This window comes from Hipposideros armiger, unplaced genomic scaffold, assembly GCF_001890085.2.
Source record: "Hipposideros armiger isolate ML-2016 unplaced genomic scaffold, ASM189008v1 scaffold_205, whole genome shotgun sequence".
In the NCBI taxonomy this organism is placed as follows: Eukaryota; Metazoa; Chordata; class Mammalia; order Chiroptera; family Hipposideridae; genus Hipposideros; species Hipposideros armiger.
The window spans coordinates 1478470-1501070 of NW_017731555.1; the positions used below are offsets into that span (position 1 = coordinate 1478470).

At 34.7% G+C, this 22601-nt stretch overlaps 1 protein-coding gene across 1 annotated transcript in view; it reads left to right on the forward strand.

Moving 5' to 3' along the window:
• Positions 1 to 22601, forward strand: part of OLA1 (Obg like ATPase 1) — a 160964-nt gene that overhangs the window by 111369 nt on the left and 26994 nt on the right. The window contains exons 6-7 of the mRNA XM_019653735.1: positions 4017 to 4097; positions 4408 to 4505. Coding sequence (XP_019509280.1) covers positions 4017 to 4097; positions 4408 to 4505 — 179 coding nt within the window. The remainder of the gene's footprint in view (positions 1 to 4016; positions 4098 to 4407; positions 4506 to 22601) is intronic.

The window sequence follows — 22601 nt, forward strand, 5'->3', positions numbered from 1 at the left end:
TCTTCTCTGGCGAGGCAGATCAGTCGCCGGCTTCTGGACGGCCGCTCACTGCGGCTGCTGGCCGCTCACGCTGGCTGCTGGCCACACACGGTAGCCCATGCAATCCACTGCCACAGGGACTGCAGCCCACGCCGTCGCCGGCGACTCATGGCAGCCCAGCTCCAGGTTGAGCTGCCGCCCAGCACCTCAGCTGCGGAGGGCAGCGTCACTGGCCCTCACATGCGGGATCCGAACCGGGGCCCTCCGGCATCCCAAGCGAGCTCCCAACCATCGCTCCACTCGGCCGGCCCGAAAAATATTAATTTTTGTGATACATAGATTGACTATCAGATAGTTTACCTGAAGAGTAAGAATATTGAATTTCCTTGATGACCTTGAAATGAGACTGAGGACTTTGAATAACAACTTTGGGAATGCTTAGGCTAAAAAGGGAGCAATTAGAAAGGCAGTAAAGGAGACAAATAGGCCAGGGTAATAAGACAGAACATGAATTTTCAAGTCACTTAGACCTGAATTTGAATCTCAGCTATGCCACTTACTAGCTATGGGAATTTCGGCAAGTCACACATCCTCCCTGAGACTAAATACATTACAGCTGTTAACAACAATAATAGTATATATCAAGAAAACAGCATTTCTAAAGCAAAATAGATTCTCAGGAAGAGTCAAAGTAGAAGAGCAAAATGAGGTATTCAAGTTTGGAGTAAGTTTCTTTGCAGTTGTTCAGCAAAAGGTAGTTCTTGTAGAATGTTAAGACTAGAAGCCTGAATTGAGATTTCACTAAGAAAGCCAGTATTGTTGGTGACCTTCAGAAATTTGAAGAAAAGGATTAATGAAAAATTATTCAGATGTAAAAGATGTGTATATGCTTTAAAGGAGCACCCAAGAGAATATATTGCCATTTTGTAGATTACTGGCATTTAATCTTTTCAACAATCATAATAGCAATGGCAACAACTCACGTTTATTGAGAACTTACTCTGTGTCAACAACTGCACTAGACACTGTCTATGCATTTTCTCTTTTGATCTTCACAGCAACCCCAGGAGGTAGATAGTATTGTCATCTGCATTTTATTGAAGTAATAGGTCACAGACCAGGTGTGTGGTAATCTAGGATTTATTCCCACATTTAAGCATTAAGCTGTTACCTCTAGAATTAGTATGTTCACGTTACAGCCATGTAACCAAAAAGTTAAAATGACCAGGAATTTTTGCATAATTTCCATGTACAGAATTTATTTTGAAAATGAAGAATTTGCTACAGTTATCAAAACTTTCCTCCTCCTACATGTGTATTTCTACGTAACAATGTTACTAAAGAAATGCAAACTCCTAAAGTAACTTCTGATGCATCAAACATTAAAATGTTTTTTATTGTATTCTAATTTATTAAAAGTAGGTTATTAGTATGTATTAGATTATTTTTTCAGTTAACTAAATTCAATTAACTGGAACCTTTTATTATTCTGACATAATTATTAATATGTGGTTATATATACAAGCATAAGAAAAAAATCAATATATTAACTATTATATACAAATAAGTCCAAATGTTTTCTTTCATCTGATTAGAAATTTTTCAGATAAGGAATATATAATATTTTAATTTTTTGCTAAAATTAAAATTAATTTATACTTTTAAGAAAACGGCACTCGCACTGTACCATATAATCATTTATATAAGATAATCTTATCTGAATGCAGTCTATTTTTTATTTATCTTAAGTAAAACTGACATCTTTTAGTAATCTAAGGTATCTTTTCTTGGCTGTTAAATCTTTTGAGGGGATAATTAAGAGAAAACTGGGTACAAAATAAAATATTTTAAATTTTAAGGTATTTTAGTTTTCAGCTGTTTAAAAACTTGGTTATAACTTACAGATTTTTCTAAAAAGATTTGAATGTGGCTCTAATGAATATATTGTTTGAGAACTTTAATTATGAGTTAATTCTTTTTAAAATTTGAGTGGTCCTAATTTGTAATATAATACGTTGGTGAGGGGGAAAAAACCAAACTAATGCCAAAGAGCTTTTGTGATAAGATTTCTGTGTCTGAAGTGATAATCTAGTGAATTGAAAATGAGAGAGAAATACTAAAATTCCTTCACTAGTGATCAACATTTATTGAGGTCCTTTGGTTTTATAAAAATGTTTGTAGCTACAAAAATATTTTATACTTTTTATATGATTAACATTTAATTTCCTTATTTTTGGTTTGACTTTCTTTTACCTATTCTCTTTTATTTCTTTAATTGAAAAAACTAATGGAACCAAATATAAGATGGTACCACTGTTTTCTCCTTCTTTTGTATAATCTTGTTGCGTGTCTGTACATAAGCTGTTCTGGCCACTCATCGTAGTAACCAGCTGGGCCATTTCACCTGCTGGAGCCATTAAAGAGGACTCTCTCCCCCTAGATTAATCCCCTCCGACATTAGTTTTTTGCACTGACAACTGAAGCAGGCATTCAGAATTTGCAGGTGGCCAGTGTGACGCAGATAATTGCCTACAATTTTAGGCAATGAATAAAAATGGTCTACATTACTTGTCAAAGGTTGTATATGCAGTGCCAAGTGAGATCTATGGGAAGCCTTTTAGGGTTTAAAGAACAGTTAATAGCAAGGCTGCACAGGGCTTTTTTAATCATAATGCATTTGTAATATAGCACTTTGATCTTCTCCTTGTAGGAAATGGTGTTACATTAGCCACTTTTAAACATTTATGAGTGAAATTCAGTTATAGAAGAGTAAAAGTGATTATTCTTAAGCAGAACATGTTAGATTTCATTAAAAGTTTTTAGCTTGCCCCTTCCTTGTTAAAATCTGTGGGAAGCCCTTTTCCTGGAGTGGTTCAAATCAGGATCTTAAGATATAGGCTTTTTCCTTATTTTTCCTGTTGGTAACAGCAAGATTGGGAGGAAGGTATACAAAATATTGAGGTAATTCATACAAGTGGATATTTATAGAATAACTGATTTATGGTAAAGGAAAATATATTGATGAAAATCTCAGAAACCTATTAGTAATAATTGTGTATTACAATAAATTTTGAAAAATGCATATTTTAAACACCCATAAATTATCTTTAACAACAACAACAAAAAACAGATGACTCTCAAATGCACTTCTTCGGGAAGAGCTAAGTTTGACCTTTCAGACCCTAGAGCCTTTTATTAACACCTGCCTGTAAGTAGAACCTTGCCACACGCAGCTTTTAGATTCAGAGCCACAAAACTGATGAGGAAAGGCTTGAAGGGTTCAGTTTGTGTCACTTGCTGTTTGCCGTTTCCATTTCACAGATGATTAATCTTTCTGTGAAGAAAGGCCAGAGAAACAAAGCACATTGGGCTCTTCCTGCAGTTACTCCTTCTGAATGCACACTAGCTTGCTAACTAAAAGGCCTTTAGATTTCCAGCAGAGAGAGATGTTCTGAAAGTGAATGCAGCTGGTTGGAGGTCACCAGTGCAGGGCTCTTGCCATTGTGTAATGGAGGCTTTGGCAGGTTGGTGGGGGGGTGTTGGAGTAGGGACAGGAGAAGTGGGCAGGGAGAAGGTGTTGGCAAAAAATTAATCAGAATAAAAAGGGTTTTGGTCATTTGATTTCTTATTTTGGAGGGTAGATTATCATAATAGGCTCAATTTCATCTATTAGTTATTCTTTATAAGGAAAAAATTATAATTCAGTCTCTCTCTAGTATCTCCCCTCCCTTCCTCCCTCCACTTCATAATAGCATGTTTATCTTGCAAGTGGCATCACTAGGTAATGTTGAAATATTACTAACTTTTGTAGTCTTTGGTGTATTTGAATTGTCTTGAAATTTTTAAGACTTTTACTAATTTTGCTAGTATTCCACATTTTATATATTAATATTTTAATGACACGTTTCATTGATATTTGATTTTTTAATGAGCTATTGAAAATATCTGTTTGACATAGTTCCTTTTTTAATTTTAATGTTTAGTGTCTAAATGCTTAGTATTTATCATATATCTACTTTTTTCTCAATTGTGTATAGGACATAATGTGCAAAGTCAAATCCTGGGTTATAGATCAAAAGAAACCTGTTCGCTTCTATCATGATTGGAATGACAAAGAGGTAAGTTATAAATATCATGTATCTATTAATGCCTTTACTTTGATTTCTTAGAGAACAAATTAGAGTTGTCATTATTTTACACTTATTATTATATTTACTTAAACTTTAGTTCTATCAATGATTGCTTATTCCCACGGTTGTTATTTTTTCCCCCCTACTTCTGAGATTTTATAGCAACTAATCTTTCAGAAACAAGAATTATGAAAATGAAAATGGCTACTTGTTTAAACAGAGTTTACTTTCAAGTTATTTAATGACTTAATATTTACTTAAGTTTTAAAAAGAATTCTTTCTCTATCTCCCACTTTAGATTGAAGTGTTGAATAAACACTTATTTCTGACTTCAAAACCAATGGTCTACTTGGTTAATCTTTCTGAAAAAGACTACATTAGAAAGAAAAACAAATGGTAAGTTTTTCCTTCCCAGATATACCCAGAAATATATCTGTACACACACAAACACATTCATATGTACTTATTGCTATATTTGATTTTAATATTTTTTCTCTTATTATTAAAAAGCTTAAAATGGATGAGAAAGCTTCGCCTGATGTTTACATTATGAGATGCGTCTCCTAATTGATTTACCCTGAAAGAACTTAAGAAAAAAAGCAAATGGAATTAAATTAGGCAATGTTGATTCATACATATTTACTTACCAAATTTAAATTTGGTAGACAGCATTGTTTCCTTTGCAAAACGAGAATAAATGTAGTTGGAGCAGTAAATTTTTTTAAACTAGGAATGCCTAGCTATGTTGGTATTATATGTGACTTTAAAATATCCACTTGGGATTATAGTTGGGCATAAATTTTAAAATCCAGATTGAATACTTTAAAAGGGTTTTTAAATAAAAAAACTGTGGGGCGGTGGTGGGGGAGGGAAACCAGGTATCTGTTTCAAATACTTCAAAAATGTACAAAGGTAAAAACTACACATTCCTGTATTGATTATCATTTTTGACATGTAACCAAAATGTACAAGTTTTCCTTTCGTTCACTAATAATTTCAAAAATTACGTGTTTGTGTAACATGTGGACATGTACACATTTGGCATCGTATTCACTTGGACTCGCCTCACTGTACCCTCAGTATTTCATACTATTAAATCATACAAACAAATCAAAACTATCCAAAGCAAAATATCTGAATTCTCCTAAAATATATTGTCGGTTTTTCCCTGTACTTCATTAAGTACTTAGATGCACATGGTTTCAATTTTCCATTAAAAATTCTCATTTCCATATGATATCAAAGAGTGAGAAGCTTTAAACTGAAAAATAAACATTCATAGACTGGAAGCCAAAACAATAATTAATGTCAGATGGTTAACTCCAATAAATCATTAGAATAAATTCTGTGAAATTACTGCAACTAAAAATGCCCTGTTGATATTACTATAAGACATTTTCTGTTCCTGATAGAAAGCTGAATTTGGCCTCTTTATTGGTAATAGTCTTGAAAGCATATACTTAACATGAAAATTTAGTTCTGACTGGTCAGTGTCTTCCAATAGGTAATTAAATTTAAAATAATCAGTTCTGTCTTGTTTCAAATTCTTATAAATTTGATGATTAATGTTTTAAAAATTATTACCTTTGGGAAGGAATTTTAAAATTTATTACTTGACCTCAGTTAATAAATCTTCTCATTGTAGTCTAAATGGTAAGGTTTCCTGAGGCTTCGTGGAACAATACAGACATCAAAGTTTACATGAAAAGGGATGAGTCAGTTTCCTTGCCCAAAGGGGCTTCTCACACCTGTATTTGGATGATTACAGGTAGAACTCCCTGGCTCTAATTGTATAGTAAATACCATTTCCCAGACCCTAATGGTAGACAGACTGCTTGGGAGACGCCAGTCTGTGATTTAGCTGTCGCCAGACACCCCATGTTTTTTGTGAGACCAGTTGTGATGATGATATGGTTATAGCCAATTGAAAGTAAACTCTTGTCTAAATAGCAAATTTTAATTTATAAAAATGTGGAGGTATGGATGATCCTATTTATAAAACCAAATTTTAGATTTTATGTATAGCTAATGATCTGGTTTGGGTTGTGTGTATGTTTGGGGAGTTAGTGGGGGGGGGTCATATCTTGTGGAAGTTAGTGTAATTGTAGCTGAAAGATCAAAGACTCGGTAACTGAGTGATGTTCCAGAAGAGAATTTACCACATAGCCATTTTCTGTACAGTTTCTGCCGCCTGCTGTTCCTATTTTCCCTCAAGCTAGCCATTGACTACCCCCTGTGCATCCCTGCTCGTAAAAAATGATTGAGGAAGTATTTGTCATGTATTTATGAGTGGGAAACATTGTGTGATAGAGAATGGCATCTACTGGGGCCAGAAAGATTCCCATTTGCCTTTCATTCAGCCACTCTGCTCCAGTTTTAAATCCTCTGTTTATGCAGCATAGCCTTTGTATTAAAGTGCAGAATAAATTTTTATTATGAAGGATATGAACACTGGGTTTTCATCATTTATGACACTGCGAGCAGATGTAAACAGTTAAAATACATTTTAACTACTAAATCCTTTTAATTTGTGTTAGCATCTTGTTTTGGGGTAATGTTTATACCTAAGCTCCATTTGCATTAGTTGCTGCTTTCGCAAGAGAAAAAGGTTTTGTTGTTTAAGGTTATTATGTAATGTTACTGTAGCAATTAAGACTGATGCAGGAAGCAGTCATAAATATTTTCCTGAGTCTTTTAGATCTAGAAAACTATTTCAAATGGTTGGGAAAGAGGGGTTTGTGATTTGGGCCACAAAAGAAAGACTAAAACTATATTTTAGTGGGTCACCATTTCAGAAATAATGAACATTTTAATTACTAAAGTTCACTTTAAATTTAAATGGTAACATTATTTTTCAATCCTAGAAAAGAGGGAAGTGTTTTGAAAGATAAAGTCTATTGCGTTATTGAGAAGGTATATTGACCTTTGGAAAGATGTAAAAACTGGAATGGCTCCAAGCACTTACTCATGGATTTTAACAGTATTGAATTAGCCATTTTGTTGATTTATGAATAAGACCAGCCCCTGAAGAGAAGCTGACATGGTAGCCAGGTTAGCTACAGATGTGTTATGATCAGATGACAGTAATCAAGATGTTGCGAGGGAATTAACAGAAACCTTTTTTTATTATTACAAATTGCTGTTCTTTGAATGAATAAAACTATACTGAAGTTGTTGTTTTTGTCTCTAGTGGGTGCCTGTGATTTTGGGATACTTGAGGATTTCATTTTTTAAACATCAGTTGTTACACATAACTGAGATTATACTATATACAGTATTACTTTTCATTTGAGATTGCCTGCTGAGTCCTGGGGTCAAGCAGGTGCAGGACAGTAGACCTCTCAAAGCATTGCTTAATTAGGGGTTTAAATTTCAGTCTTGGTACTTTTGCTGTTCCCTTAGTGGTGCTTTCCATCCAATTATGAAATCAGTAGAACAAACTAATTTCAGATTCAGTAGTTCCCCTTATCCACGGGGATGCCTGAAACCGCGGATAGTATAGTACCGAACCCTATAAGTACTATGTTTTTTGCTATATTTATGATAAAGTTTAATTTATATATTAGGCACAGTAAGAGATTAACAACAATAACTAATAAAATAGAACAATTATAACAATATACTGTAATAAAAGTTATGTGAATGTGGTCTCTCTCACACACACACAAAATACCTATTGTACTATACTCAGCTTTCGCTTAAAGGAAGCGCTTTACAGCTTCTCTTTGGTATGTCTTAATTGGCAGCATCACTACTCTTGTGCTTTGGGGCCATTATGAAGTAAAATAAGGGTTACTTGAACACAGGCACTGCGATACTGCGACAGCCTGTATGATAACCGAGTCAGCTACTAAGTGTATACAGTGTGGATGTGCTGGGACAAAGAGGTGATTCGTGTCCCAGGTGGACAGAGTAGGATGACATGAGATTTCATCACACTACTCAGAATGGTACACAATTTGAAACTTACCAACTGTTTATTTCTGGAATTTACCATTTAATATTTTTGTACCGAGGTTGACCACTGCTAGCTGAAACCGCAGAAAGCTAAACCAAGGATAAGGGGAACTACTGTATTTTGTACGCCTATATAGCTTTCAATTATGTTTCATTTTTGTGTTCTCTTTCCCCCATCTTTCTTAAAACTATCGATAAAGGATAATTATATTTTATTGTTTATTATACTATGTATTCTTATTCCACTGGAAAAACACAACTAAAATGTAAGACATTTAGGCTTCGCGCACGCACGTGTGTGTGTGTGTGTGTGTGTGTGTGTGTGTGTGTGTAAGTAACACACATTTGCATATGCCCTGGTGGGCTTGTAGTTACTGAGCGTTACCCGTTGGCTAATATTATATAAGAATCAATTGATCTGAGTGTTGAAATTGATTCAAGATAGGTAGACAAATATTAGCCAAGTCTTTTAAGCTGTTGTATAATCAGGGGCAATGTTTTAGGCTTACTAAATGAATTTTAAATAGAAGATTTTATTAATTCTTATACTATAATTCTGTCTTCCCTCCCCCACTTTTCTGTTTTTGTTAGTTTTCCACATAATTTGAACACAATAAAAATAGTTTGGTGATACTGTACATTGTGTGCCTGGTTAGGGGGAGAATCCAATATTTTCTTGAAGTATGTATAAGAGTTACAGGTACTAAATATCAGCAACTATGTGTGAAGAGGGAATTGTGTTCATTTTCGACATATAATTTTGTATGTCTATGTATGTCTACATATACATATAGATACATACATATATCTGTAAATACAAAACTTGATGTAGAACTATTTTAAGAAGTCATCAATTTCTGACAAGATTATTCATTGAAGCTAGAAATTTAACACATGCTGCTTTAAAAAAATTACATTGTTAATGCATTTGATTTACTTAAATAAAATGGGAATGATTGATTATTCTTAAATAACTTATTTCAGTTCAGGAGTCCTCTCAAGTAGATTTGAAATTAGGTTCAGTTTCATATAAAGTTTTTAGGAACATGTCCCATTATATAAAGCAAGATTTACATGTATAAGATTTTTTTTTTTTTTTTAAGATTTTATTGGGGAACTAGGGGAGGGGAACAGACAAGTTGTTGTCCTTTTGTTCTTCAGTCTAGTTGTGGAGGATGTCGCTTCACTGGCCCATGTTGGTATTATCATTGTGCTCTTCCCGGGTGAAGCAGTCTCTTGCCAGCCATTGGACGGCAGCTCACGAAAGCTCACGCCTACTGCCGGCCAGCCTCACTTCAGCCTATGCCATTGCTGGTGACTCACAGCAGCCCAGCTCCAGGTTGAGCTGTTGTTCAGCATCTTAGCTGTAGAGGGCAGCATCACTGGCCCTCATATGTGGGATCTGAACCGGGGCCCTCTGGCTTCCCAAGCCAGCTCTTAACCACTGTGCCACTCGGCCGGCCCTAAGTATTTATTCTTTTTTTTAAAAAAAAAGTAAAACAGTTCCATTGTGATAGCCTGTATCTCAGTTTCTGTGTTTTGAATTTATACATGTGTGTCGGAGGTGAGGCAGGAAGGTTAGTAAGGAATGAAAAGAAGTTGTCTCTAAGGTTCCCTTCCAGGGCTATGATTTTATTTTAATGAATTGGATTATAGCAAATAAAGAAAATATGCTCGTACAGATATCTAGTACCTTTTCATCCCTCATATATAGGTTTGTCATGATGAGATTTTTTTCTAACTGTGGAACTATACAGAGTATTCCCAAGGTTGCCAGTACCTAATTTATGAGCAGCTTCTCTGACTGGCGTGGAGCTAAGACCTGGTCTTCCCCCTACTCTTCTTCCCTCTCCCATAGCTCTGCACCTTGAAAATAAGTCTTTGCTGGATCTCACCATGTATCCGTATTTCCTCATCTTGGGCAGCTGTTGCTCTGGCTAGAATGAGAACAAAGTAGAAATAAACCTATTTGTAGAATTGGCATATCTATATTTGAGACTAGTTACATTACTCAGACTACTGCATTTCCTTTCTCTAAACTGACCTAGAAAGCATTTCCCATCAAAACCATAAGATTATGAAACACCTTCAAAAGCCTACTTAGTTCACAGTGTACTAGAAATAATGCAGTTTGGCTGACACATATTTTGGTATCTGTGACCATTTTATCATCAATTTTTAAATTCTGCTTAAAAGTATGTTCCAAAATAACTGACTTAGAAACTTCAAGTACACTCTATCTATATATTTGGGATTGCACATTGGTATCCATTCAGTCTTTGTAATATTTTATCAAAGAGAAGTTAACTTCATAAAAACTGCTATTACGAAAAGAAATTTCAAATTTATGTTCCTTATGAAAACTGCGAGCTCATTGAGGAGGTATGTACTATGCTTTCGTTTTTCTTTTCTAAGCAGATAATCATTGAGCCCTTGTGTGTGTCATGTACCATTCGAAGTGGTGGGCAGGAAAAGCCCTTGCTCCTCCCATAAAGTGTATGGTCTCATGGACTAACAGACAACTAACAAACAAATCTTTAATATAGTGTCAGGAAACTATTAGGAGGATGAATAAAATAAAACAGGGTAAGGTGCCGTTTTAGCTAGGGTGGTCAGGAAGGCCTGTTTGAGATAAGGGAGTGAGCTCACTGTGAGAGAAGGAAGCTAACGGAAGTTCAGTCCAGGTAGAGGGAACAGCAAATGCAACGTCAAATGTGATGGACCATCAAAAAGAATAAAATGGGAAGACAACTACTGGACAAGAACTTGTAGATTCTTATTCACACGCGTTGTGATTAAACAAATATTAAAACATCCTACATGTGTTCTACAATTTGGGATTTTAAGAATGACCATTGTTTTCTAGTTTGCTATAGTGTATTTCTTGTAGTCCAGAAATATTTTCGATTGCTACATATTTTAAGTAACTTTCAAGTAATATTTGCAATTATATAGGTTTATTTTGAATTTCATCTTTACTTTTTCATGTTTGTCTAGCAACTTGCTGATCCACACTACCACTCATAAAGCACTTCCTTTAAAAGTCCCTTGATGTATGACCTCAAAGAAGTAGTTTGCACTAAAAATATATAACATCCTGCATTTGTCAAAACTTTACAGTCTTTCAACTTACATTACTTCGTTGGATCCTGAGACAAATCCCAAGATGGCTCTCATAACTCTATATTATTTTGGCCTTGAATTGAACTTTTACTAAAATGAAGCATTTTCATCATTGAATTAAGAGATCTGCATTTTAGGAATGGGGTAAACCAGTGGAGAGATAAATAGATTTGTATTTCCATTAATAAAGATACAAAGGTACTTTTTCAGTATTTTAAATACTTGTCACTAAAATCAAGGGGGGAACTGCTGAGTTGATGAACATGTGGAGATTCGGGGACCGTGACATGCCTAGAGAGGACGTGGGAGTGCTGCACCCTTCCCTGCACCGTGCCTCGTGCATCTCTTCCCTCTGGCTGTCCCTGCGTCAGATCCTTTTATAATAAACCAGTGATCTAGTGAGGAAAAAAAGATCAAGGGTAATCATAAATATTCCTGGATGATTATCAACATGTTCCTTAGAAATTCTTTAGAAAGAATAATGTAGTCTGGGGAAATATCTTTGGGTTTAGTCCATTTTGAAATTTAAAAGGAAAAGACTGAATAACATGTCTGTTGGTAACCATTTGTTACCTTTTTTTTTAAATGATGTTTCAGAAGATTTTTCCCAAAGAGCATATCTGAATTTTTGAAACGTGAAGGTCACTAGTAATTTTTCATACATAATTTATATTTTAAATTGTTATCTTTTAAATTGTGCCATTTTTCTTTTGTTTATCCTCCCCCACCCTCTTATTAAGTGACATAGACTTATCTTTTCCCGTACCAAACAAAAGACACGTATAGCAACCCATTATGTATTATTGAGTTCTTGCTCTGTGGCAGGCACCCGTTTGAGCTTACAGATTGGTAAGAGGTTAGTAGAAACATACATGAATATTTTATGAGTAATTTTGAAATATAGATATTATCATGCCCATATTTCAAATAGGGCAGTTGGAGAGATTACGAACATGCCCAAGACCTTGTAGCAGGCAAGTAGTAGAAATAGACCCATTTGACTTGAATGTTTGTGCCTGTTCTGTGTATGACTGTACAAGCTATATTTGTGAATCTTTAGAAATATTTGAAAATATTGCTTAAATTAATTTTAGCATTCTGCTACATTTTATCTCAGAAAATATCACCTCCACAAATTGTTTAGGGTTATAGTTAATAAAAGAAAATTCTCAGGATGACAACTTTGTGCTTTTCTTGGGATAATAAGTTTTAGTTGCTACTGTTTTTGCCTTGCCTTATAATTTTATTAACTGTATAATATTGTTACAGCAGTATACTTCAGCACCTACATTAGCACCTACTTTTAAACGTATGCCATATATAAAAATTTGGGTGGAGAAAATACAGTGACTCTTATCGAAACCAAAACTAAACATTGCACCAGATCTATAGTACTGCAGAACGGACTTTAGAAAACCTAGCTATAACCATAGATCAGTTTTTATATATTAGTATGATAAGTAGAATTTGCCTTTTTTTCCTTCTAGCATACCATAGAATTTGTTAGAGATAATTTTTCACTGTTGGGGGTGAGGGAGTTGATGTGTAAATGAACAGGGAAATAAGAGAATATCATGAAGTAGGACAATAGCAGATAATACAATAGTAGTAGTTGGCATCAGTCAGAACTTACTGAACACTTAACTGTGTGACAGTAATATTTAAGACTCCCAACAGCCTTTAAAGAAGATACTGTTATTTTAAGGAAGGCAAAGCAAATTCTGATAGATTGAGACATTTGGCCAAGGTTACATAGCCCGTCAGTGATGCCAAGGTTCAAACCTAAGCAGTTGTGTCCAGAGCTCATGTTCTTTACTCGTTACTGTGCCATAGTATGTCAGCATTGGGGCATTGCTAATACTGCAAAGGTGTACAAAGCCTGAGAAATAGGCCAGATACTAGCCATATTTCCTATCTCTATAAGTTTTGTTTAGATAAGTTTTATTGTTAAACAGTTCATGTACTATAAAGTTTGCGTTAAAATTCACTATGACCTGATTAGGGAATGCAAACTGAAGGTAATATAAAAGTTGTATCAAAAACTGTATCTTGGGCTGGCCGAGTGGTGCGATGGTTAAGAACTGGCTTGGGACGCCAGAGGGCCCCAGTTCGGATCCCACGTATGAGGGACAGTGACACTGCCCTCCACAGCTAAGATGCTGAACAACAGCTCAACCTGAAGCTGGGCTGCCGTGAGTCGCTGGCGACGGCGTAGGCTGCAGCCCTGTGGCAGTGGGTTGCCATGGGCTACCATATGTAGCCAGCAGCCAGCGTGAGCGGCCAGCAGCTGCAGTGAGCGGCCGTCCTGAAGCCGGCGACTGGTCTGCCTTGCCTGGGAAGAGCGCAATGATGGTGCCAACTTGGGCCAGTGAAGCAACATCCTCTACAACTAGACTGAAGAACAAAAGGACAGCAACTTGTCTGTTCCCCTTCCCCCAATTCCCCAGCACTGTTCCCATCCCAACTCCCCAATAAAAAAAATCTTAAAAAAACAAAAAAACTGTATCTTTATTTTCACGAACTTCTGAAAACTATTTTCCAGACATGTTCCAATTTAATAGCACTTTGTAGAGACATCAATTAAAATAGTTTATATATTTTTACATAGAAAATACATTTTGATAATCCTTTTTTAAAATAAGTACCGTCTTTCATTACTTAGTTTTGCTTGTTTGTTTGTTTGTTTTAATGATTTTTGGGGGGAATTGGAGAAGGGGAACAGCCAAGTTGTTGTCCTTCAATCTTAGTTGTAGAGGGCACAGCTAGCTCAGTTCCAAGTCCAGCTGCCATCCGGCCACCCTTGGCAACGCACAGCCGCTCAACTCAAGGTGCTGTGTTCAATCTTAGTTGCTGGTGGGCATAGCCCACCATCCCCTCCAAGAGTCAAACTGGCAACCTTGTTGTTAGGAGCATGTGTTCTCACCAGCTGAGCCATCTTACCACCTGCTGGCAGCTCAGCTCATGCGCAGCTCACTGCTCATGTGGGAATAGAACAGGCAACCCTGTTGCTCAGAGCTCGTGCTCTTAACCAACTTAGCCATTCAGCCGGCCCTGTTTTTAACCACATAGTGATTTGTTCTATTTCCTTGAATTTTTAGTAACTTGGATTTGTTTTTGAGACCTTCTTGGGAGTAGGGAATTGTGCATGCGTACATACACATATCTCTTTATTAGCCAAAGTACAAATACATAATTTGTATAATATTCTGTTTAAATACTAGTGCATAGCAATATAATGGAAAGAACATTACATATACATAAATATATATGTGTGTATATGTATGTATACATGCAAACAAGTCTTTGGCAAAATAATGACTAGCATTTATTGAGCATCTGTTATATGCTGGACTTCGGGGCACTTACCTATGTTCTCTTATTTGGTTGAAGCCTCATAACAACATTGGAAGGCAAATATCTACCCATTTACTCAGAGAGATGAAGAAACCTAGTTAAACATTTTAAAGACTTCTTTTAAATCGAGCTCATGAGAGAAAGTATAAAACTTATTTTTTTTTTTGCATTTATAACATGCTTTTCATGCAACAAAAAATACACAGAGAGTTTTCTGTGATAGCTGTAGCCTAGTGAAAATTACACAGAAATCCATACCAGCTAGAGGGCAAACATAAATGCAATGTTTTATAGGAGCAGGACTGAAGATAGTTTTGGTTGGTTTCCTTATAGTTTTTGTTCCCTCACCTGTCAAATAGAATAATAATTTTTCTTACAGGATAATAAGAATTAAATAAAATATTTTACATATATTAATTGTTATTCCTTGGTAGAAATAGATCCATTTATCTTGGGATTTAATTTTTATAATATGAAAAAAAATACCATAGATCTATAGTTAGTGTCTGACAGTTGTACTTACACAATAAATTCTCTTAACCAACTTAAGTCCATCTTATATAAACACTGCAAATTATGTTTGCTCTCCAGCAGGTATGGGTTTCTGTGTAATTTTCACTAGGATACAACTAACATAAAAAACTCTTTATGCACTTTTTGTTGCATGAAAGCATGCTATAAATGCAATAAAATGTTTTATACTTTCATGAGCTCGTGTTAAAAGTCTTTAAAATGTTTAACTTAATAATTCTTAAGAAATAAGAGCAATTTTCCATTTTCTCCTGTTTCTCCTATGTATACATACTTTTATATTATTGTAATGCTCTGTCTTCTGAATTACAAATATAAGGTCACTTACATTTTTCATCTTTCTTTCACTGTATTTTTGTTTCCTCTCTCCCCCCACCAATACCAGACTTCATATTTGGAGCGATTCTACTGTTTTGTGAATGCTTGAGACTTTTATTTTTGTTTTGTTTGTTTTTTAAAGATTTTATTGGGGAATTAGAGGAGGGGAACAGCGCTGGGGAATTGGGGGAAGGGGAACAGACAAGTTGCTGTCCTTTTGTTCTTCAGTCTAGTTGTGGAGGACGTCACTTCACTGGCCCATGTTGGCACTATCATTGCACTTTTCCCGGGTGAGGCAGATTGGTTGCTGGCCTCTGGACGGCCGCTCACGGTGGCTCTTGGCAGCTCATACCAGCTGCCGGCTGCTCATGCTGGCTGCCGGCCACACACGGTAGCTTATGGCAGCCCTCTGCAGCAGGGCCTGCAGCCTACGCCGTTGCGGGCGACTCAGGGCAGCCCAGCTCCAGGTTGAATTGTTGTTCACCATCTTAGCTGTAGAGAGCACAGTGTCACTGGCCCTCATGTGGGATCTGAACCAGGGTCCTGCAGCTCAGAGCTGGCTTCCCAAACTAGCTCTTAACCAACTCGCTACTCTGCTGGCCTCATGCTTGAGACTTTTAAATGAAACAGCCACCACTTAGAAAATCTTGCTATGTTTCTCTTTTTGTTAATCAAGACTAATTTCTATACCTTTCTATTCTAATGGATTTTTGTCTAGTCCTGTAAGCAACTACATTGTAACACTATGTAAGAAAATCAGTGGTTTACAGAACAGTTCCCAGATGTAGACTGGAAAACAAAAAATCATAACAGTGTTTTTATTTAAAAGTGGGTTTTTTTTTTAAGTCTTATTTTGATATTGTATAGAATAGTTTGTATGGAATATGTCTAGCATGGTAGAACTTTATTTCAGGCCAAATCTGAGATAGAGACAGAAGAGAAAAAAAGTGACCAAGAGAGTGAATATGGAGAATATCAACCATTTTTTTCATTTCCTTTGTTCAGCCATAAACATTTTAGTTGTCTAATCTCTTGAAATTAGTACTTTTTAAAGCCTTTAAATGTTACTGTAAAGTCATACTGGTTAATGATTAAGTAATTATGTTTCTACAATTACACATTTCATGATTATGATGTATGATGGGACATTATTTTAAATCTATTATTAAGTGAAATTTGTTTGAGTGGCCAAGTGTGTGTTTTAATGTGGCTTAGTATTACTTAGACATTTTGAATATATAGTTTAAAGACCACCAGATTGGATTGGAAAATTCTGTCAGCTTCACAATCTTTAAAAACTGAAACAAAAGAAAAAACAATGGCTATTAAGCATTCTTAGCCATATGCAGGGGAAGGTATGTGAGTGTGGCTCAGCTAATAACTTCCTTACTATGTATCATTTATAGAATTTTTTTCCCTATGAAATACTTTAATAGTTATACATTTGCTGTTTACAGTTATTTCAGTGCCCTATTGACATCAAGGGTTAGTGATTGTTGTATTGGTAGTTCCTAACAAATAGAAATTATTTGATATGCTAAGCCATTTCTGACAGAAGATATAAAGTTTTGACAAAATACACATATGGCACAGCAAGTGTCCAATTCTAAAGAGCAAAATAAATGCAAACCACCATTATGGTGAACACAAACAGCTTGAAAGCAAGTTATCAGTAAGCAAATAATTGTTGAACTGTTATGAATGGAATAAGATGTTGAAATAGGGCATGATTGGCTGATGTTACATATGTCCTTGATTACCTTCCTTGTGCTTTTATCCTAATAAGTGACATTCTTTGTATTCCCTTGGATGGCTAGACAGTCTGACACTGAAGAAGAATAAATATTGCATGTGGTACACATTAAGCTGTCATCCAAGACAGCATTTATAAAAAGTAACTGGAGAAATTCATAAGAAATTCTGCACTGCTACAGTTTCCTGGCTCCAGTCATAATTGTCAAAGTTCTTGACACATTCAGGTCTTCAGAAATCATTTAGGTTTACAGTGGCTTGGTGTATGAATAATTATTATGGATTTGTGTTCTCATATTGCCTTAGGATGTTAATGTTAGTTACCAAAATGTTGTATTTTACAATAATTTTTATTTTAAGAAATGTCTCTACATTGGTAATAGTGACATATCTTCTATCTTAAGGTCTTTCATAAAAGGATTTTAGATAATTCATGTATGTGGAAGGAAGAACAGGAGTTTTTAAATGCTTAGTTTATCTTTAATCTATTGGAAAATATTGCTTGCTTGTGTTTAGTACTAGCAGACAACTTCCAAAATAAGCATTTTACTTTTCCTTCTCCAGCAGCATTTGGAAAGTCATCAAATGGTGGTTCAAATGAATACCATTTTAAAACTATTTCAAAAAAAACTCCAAAATCACTACTTGATGTTTTATTTTAAAATATTGTATGCTTTTATTCACATACTTTTGTAATTTTAATATAGTTCTTTGAGGCAGGGCAGTGTTTCATTTGTTCCAGTCACTGTTATATCTCAAAATTTCCTTTTATTGGAAGATGGCTAGAAGATATAATATTGTACTAAACTAAGCATACCTAAATAAAGACATAAATTATGAATGCAAATTCAGCAAACATTTTTAAGCTCCTCTTTCTTTCACTAAACTAAAACACTTTTCCTTTTCATTCTGTCTATATGGTATGTCACATAATAACTGAGGGATGCCCCAAAACCCCACATTTTCTTATTTATAATTCTGTAACCTGACACAATTATTATAAGCCATTTCAAAGTAAGTATTAGTATTCCCATTCTATAATCTAATCAATAATATAACATTCTATCAGCTGATTACTAGGAAGTTGTGATTAAGCATCATAATGATTTAGGATCAGATACAAATATGAAAATAAAATACAAGTATAGCGTTGGTTTTTAAATTATGAGCCCTGTTTTGGGAGGAGTCAGGATTTTTTGTGACAACTGTATTTTATGTTAGGTTTTAAATTAAATAATGTTAATTTGGAACACTGTTTTTAGGATATTCTCTTTATCTTTAATTTGGGAGAGTGTTTTTAGGATATTCTTTTTATCTTTAAATCATCCATTTGGATTGAAGAAACTTTTTTCCAGGTATAACACTGTTTGAATGTTACCTATAGCTTTTAACTCTAGTCCACTACAGAGCACAAAATATTTGCCCAACTGGTAAATTGAACTGTAAGTCCCACTGTGGGAAATTGCTTTGCTGTGCCCCAAACAGCAGTTATCTTAGTAATTGTACCTGAATTCTTTGTGGCTAATAGAGCATAGATGTCCATTTTACAAGCAGAAAATTATTTCTTTAAATACTTTTAATTATAAATCCCTCAAATAAAATGTGAATCAGTAGCCTATAGTGAGACATTAAACTGCATCATTTTTAATTGTTAGTGCTGAAAAGTGCAATTCTTTTTTCCTTTTAGTGTAAAACTGTACATATACGACATTTCACATTCTAAACTGGAGCTCCCAACAAGGAGCTTATCAGAGCAAATTGTCTAGTCCATCCCCTTCCTCACTCAAAACCTAATGACCCTTTATCATCATGGTTTAGATTGCTGGACACAGATGTGAGAAAATACAAGTAATCTACAGGTAACTACAGTAGCTGCACTGATGTTCTCAGAGAACTGACTGCTGGGAAGATAAAGAGCTTCCCACAGAGTCTGTGACTTTCCGGCAGCAAAGCACATCATGAGCTCATACATGAAGTTTTATTTGCTGAAGATTCACAATAAAATGCATTAGAACATTCAGCAGGGACTCTTTTTAGATGAGCACAGAAATTCTGGAGGGTTATTAGTTGATGCACCAGTGCATATCATCACACTAAAAATTTTTTAAAGTTCAACAATATTAATTCTGTGGGCATCAGAGATTATGATTACAATGCAGCATTAGCATTGAACTCCTTGATATTTATGTAATCTACAGATCCTAATCTCTTTTTCTTCACAAAAGGCTGAGTGTGCTGAAAAGTAGTTTGGTTATGATTTTTAATATGAAAGCAGAACTGTAATTTTAGAAACTTTAGTACTAAATTGTATTTCAAAGGACTTGTTTATGGCCAGGTGCTCTGCTTTTGTTAGCTGCTTAGATTGTGATCAGTGAGGTAAACTTATTTATCTATTTGCATGCAGTTGAGTAATTTACCGTGAAAGGATGATAGTGTTTTGTTTTGTTTTTTTCTTTTGGATAAAGGTACTGCACCTGTAGCTTAAATTTTATAATTGTTAGTTTGACTATTATTTGCAGCGATCATAGTTTCATAACGCTTTAGAAAACTACAATGCAAACAATATTTGCCTAATCTTTTTTTTATGTTTGGAATGTTTTTAGTCATTGAATTTGGTTTAAGTTACTAGATTGAGGTGAATCGATATGAATTAGACTGCCTGAACTTCAGGTGTGTATCTCTTTTCAAAAATCATTTGCTTGTCATATTTTTCTAAAAGTGAATTAATTTTGTTTCTGTAAAAACTATATCTACTGGATTAGGAATAGTCATATTACCTTCATATGTCAGAGCGAATTACAGTCCTCAAATCATTTTTAGAAATTACCATTTTAGTAGCTAAAAGATAAAGATGATTTTTAACAACCAGTATTGGTTAAGCAATTGACACCCAACAAAAAGAATAGTCAGATATTGCATTCATTCTTATGTAGTTGTATGGGTTATATACCTAGCTTAACTGTTACTCAGAAAATTAGAGAAGATACTGGCTGAATCTTTTTGACTAGGTTCCTACTCATTTTTGCTTCAAGAATATTGTAATGTTGTACTTCTAAAAATAATTCTTTGCAAGTAGAGCACCAAAGTTACATCAAATATACCTGCAATCTGCAGTAACTGATTTAATACTAAGTTTCTAGTATAAATGACCAATGAACAAACTAAATTTCTTTTCAGAAAACAGAAAAGACAAATTGTCTAAGTACTGCTAATCATTAGAATCCCTATTATTCTTCTGATAGAAATTAACATCAATTTTCTTGGAGATGTTTATCAATGAAGATTTTTAGTTTACATTAATATATTTTAAATATTTGTAGTTGCATGGCATAGATTAATCTAAAAAACAGAACATTGAAGAATTGTTTGAGGCAGTATTATGCATTAATTCTGTTTTTAGTTTGCTGTAAGATCTAAAGAAAAAACTATATTTGTTTCCATTTAGCAGCAAATAGGAAACACAGAACTCAAAATTCTACAAAGCACATTTTCTTAAACCTCTTCGTGTTTAAAAGGAAAGAAACCAGGGGAGTATGTGCAGTGTAAGATTGTTTTGCATTTTTGTTTTTACATCACCAGATTAAGTATAATGAAACCCATCTGCAAATTGTAGGAACTACTCATTGGTTTTTGTCAAAAACTGTAGTGTTTTCCCCCTATTTTTCTACAGGTTCTTTTTTTTAATTTATTTCAACAAGATATAAAGAAAATTAGAAACCTTGTCTGTTATAAAGTTTTGTTTGAGCTTTTTAAACTGAGTGATTAGCAGAAATAATGACCCTGTCAGCCTTAATCACATTAAAATGTGGTTAACATCATTTAATTTTTTCCACTTAATATGCAAAAATTTCCAGTAGATTTGCAGTGAAGGCCATTGAAATTCCATTAGAACAAGAATAAAAATTTCAGGCATCATTTATTCAGAGAAGGAATAAAGGTCTCGATTGAGAACTGCTGAATCTTTCTATTAGAGACACTATGAATCATTACATTGAATGTACCTTACATTTCGATAGACCTGTGTTTGACTTTTCAGATGGTTGAAAATCATGTTTTATAATTTTTCATAAAGATAAATAAATTAGAATTGTATAATTTTATAAATATACAAAAAGATTTTTGAACATTCTGTTTTGTACTCCTTTAACTTGCTTAAATTTTAAGTAGAAAGTTGTTCATTTTTGCCTGAAAAACAAGAAAATGAAAGAATTACTTTACATGGAACAAACTGCATAGCCAACCCACAAAATGTACAGGTTGTGTTTTAAATAGTTATGTTGGTATATGCCAAGTAAGAAATTTAGAATTAAGAACCAAATGGCACTAATTCTTTCCCAAAGTTCACAGCCTATCATTTGTCGGGCTTCAGCTGGTGTTATGCTGTATTAGCTATGTATGAATTAAAACTGAGAACATTCCATGATTTCTAGTATTATTTATCTTTTACAATCTTTTAAAATGCTTATTTGTTGTGATATTTTCATAGAATATAAAAGTAGGAAAACTTTAATTTTATTTTATGCAATTAAGAAGAAGTACCTACCGTTTATACTTTTCTTGGTTATGTTTGTATTTGCCAGTATTCTGTAAAACTTAACATTGTGTGGAATGTTTTTCCACCTTAAAAAAAAAAAATACCATTACTGTATATACCTGATAAGCGGAAATGGCTTTCTGGAACCATTCCTATCTCTCGGGTAATTAAGTAATTATACAGTGTCGGGTTTTTTTAATTTGTATTTTGTTCCCAAACCATTTGAACCCATTATATAATTACACTGTGTGTACTTTGTAGTAAAAATATCATTGGAAAATTCATCAGGGAATGTGTTCCATGCATGTGCTACTCACAATGTATGAATTTCTCCATCTTTGCTTGTTTCTATGCCTGTAGAAACCTAAGAACATTTATCTGCTCCCCCTGTTCACCACACCCCTTCCCCCACAATGGTTGGCTTCCGTGGCCTCCTCAGAAACACCTTCCATGACTACCCTCTCTAGAGTAATCCCCCAACTCCCTTTTGTTCACAACATCATGTTTATATGCTTCAGAGCACTTGTCACAAGCTGTATAATCTTGCCTATTTGTCTGTTTTTCTGTATCATAAGAACTTAAATTCCATGAGAATAAGGACCATGCATGCCTCTTATGTTCATTTTAGATCTCCTGTGCTTGGCACTGAACTTAGTAAATATTGTTAATTGATTGAATGACTGACTGGATGAACTCAGTTGAATTTATCCCTTATGTTTCAACAGTGACTTTTAGTCTTCATTAATAGAAATATCTAGGTCATTTGAAGTCAGTCTATTCTGGTTAGATACATCTTAAGATTTAGAGCACAGGTGGATGGACTCTTGTGCCAGGGGTCAGCAGATGTTTTCTATAATGAATCACTAGTAAATGTTTTTGGATCTGAGGACCACAAAGTCTCTGTTGTAGCTACTCACCTTTGC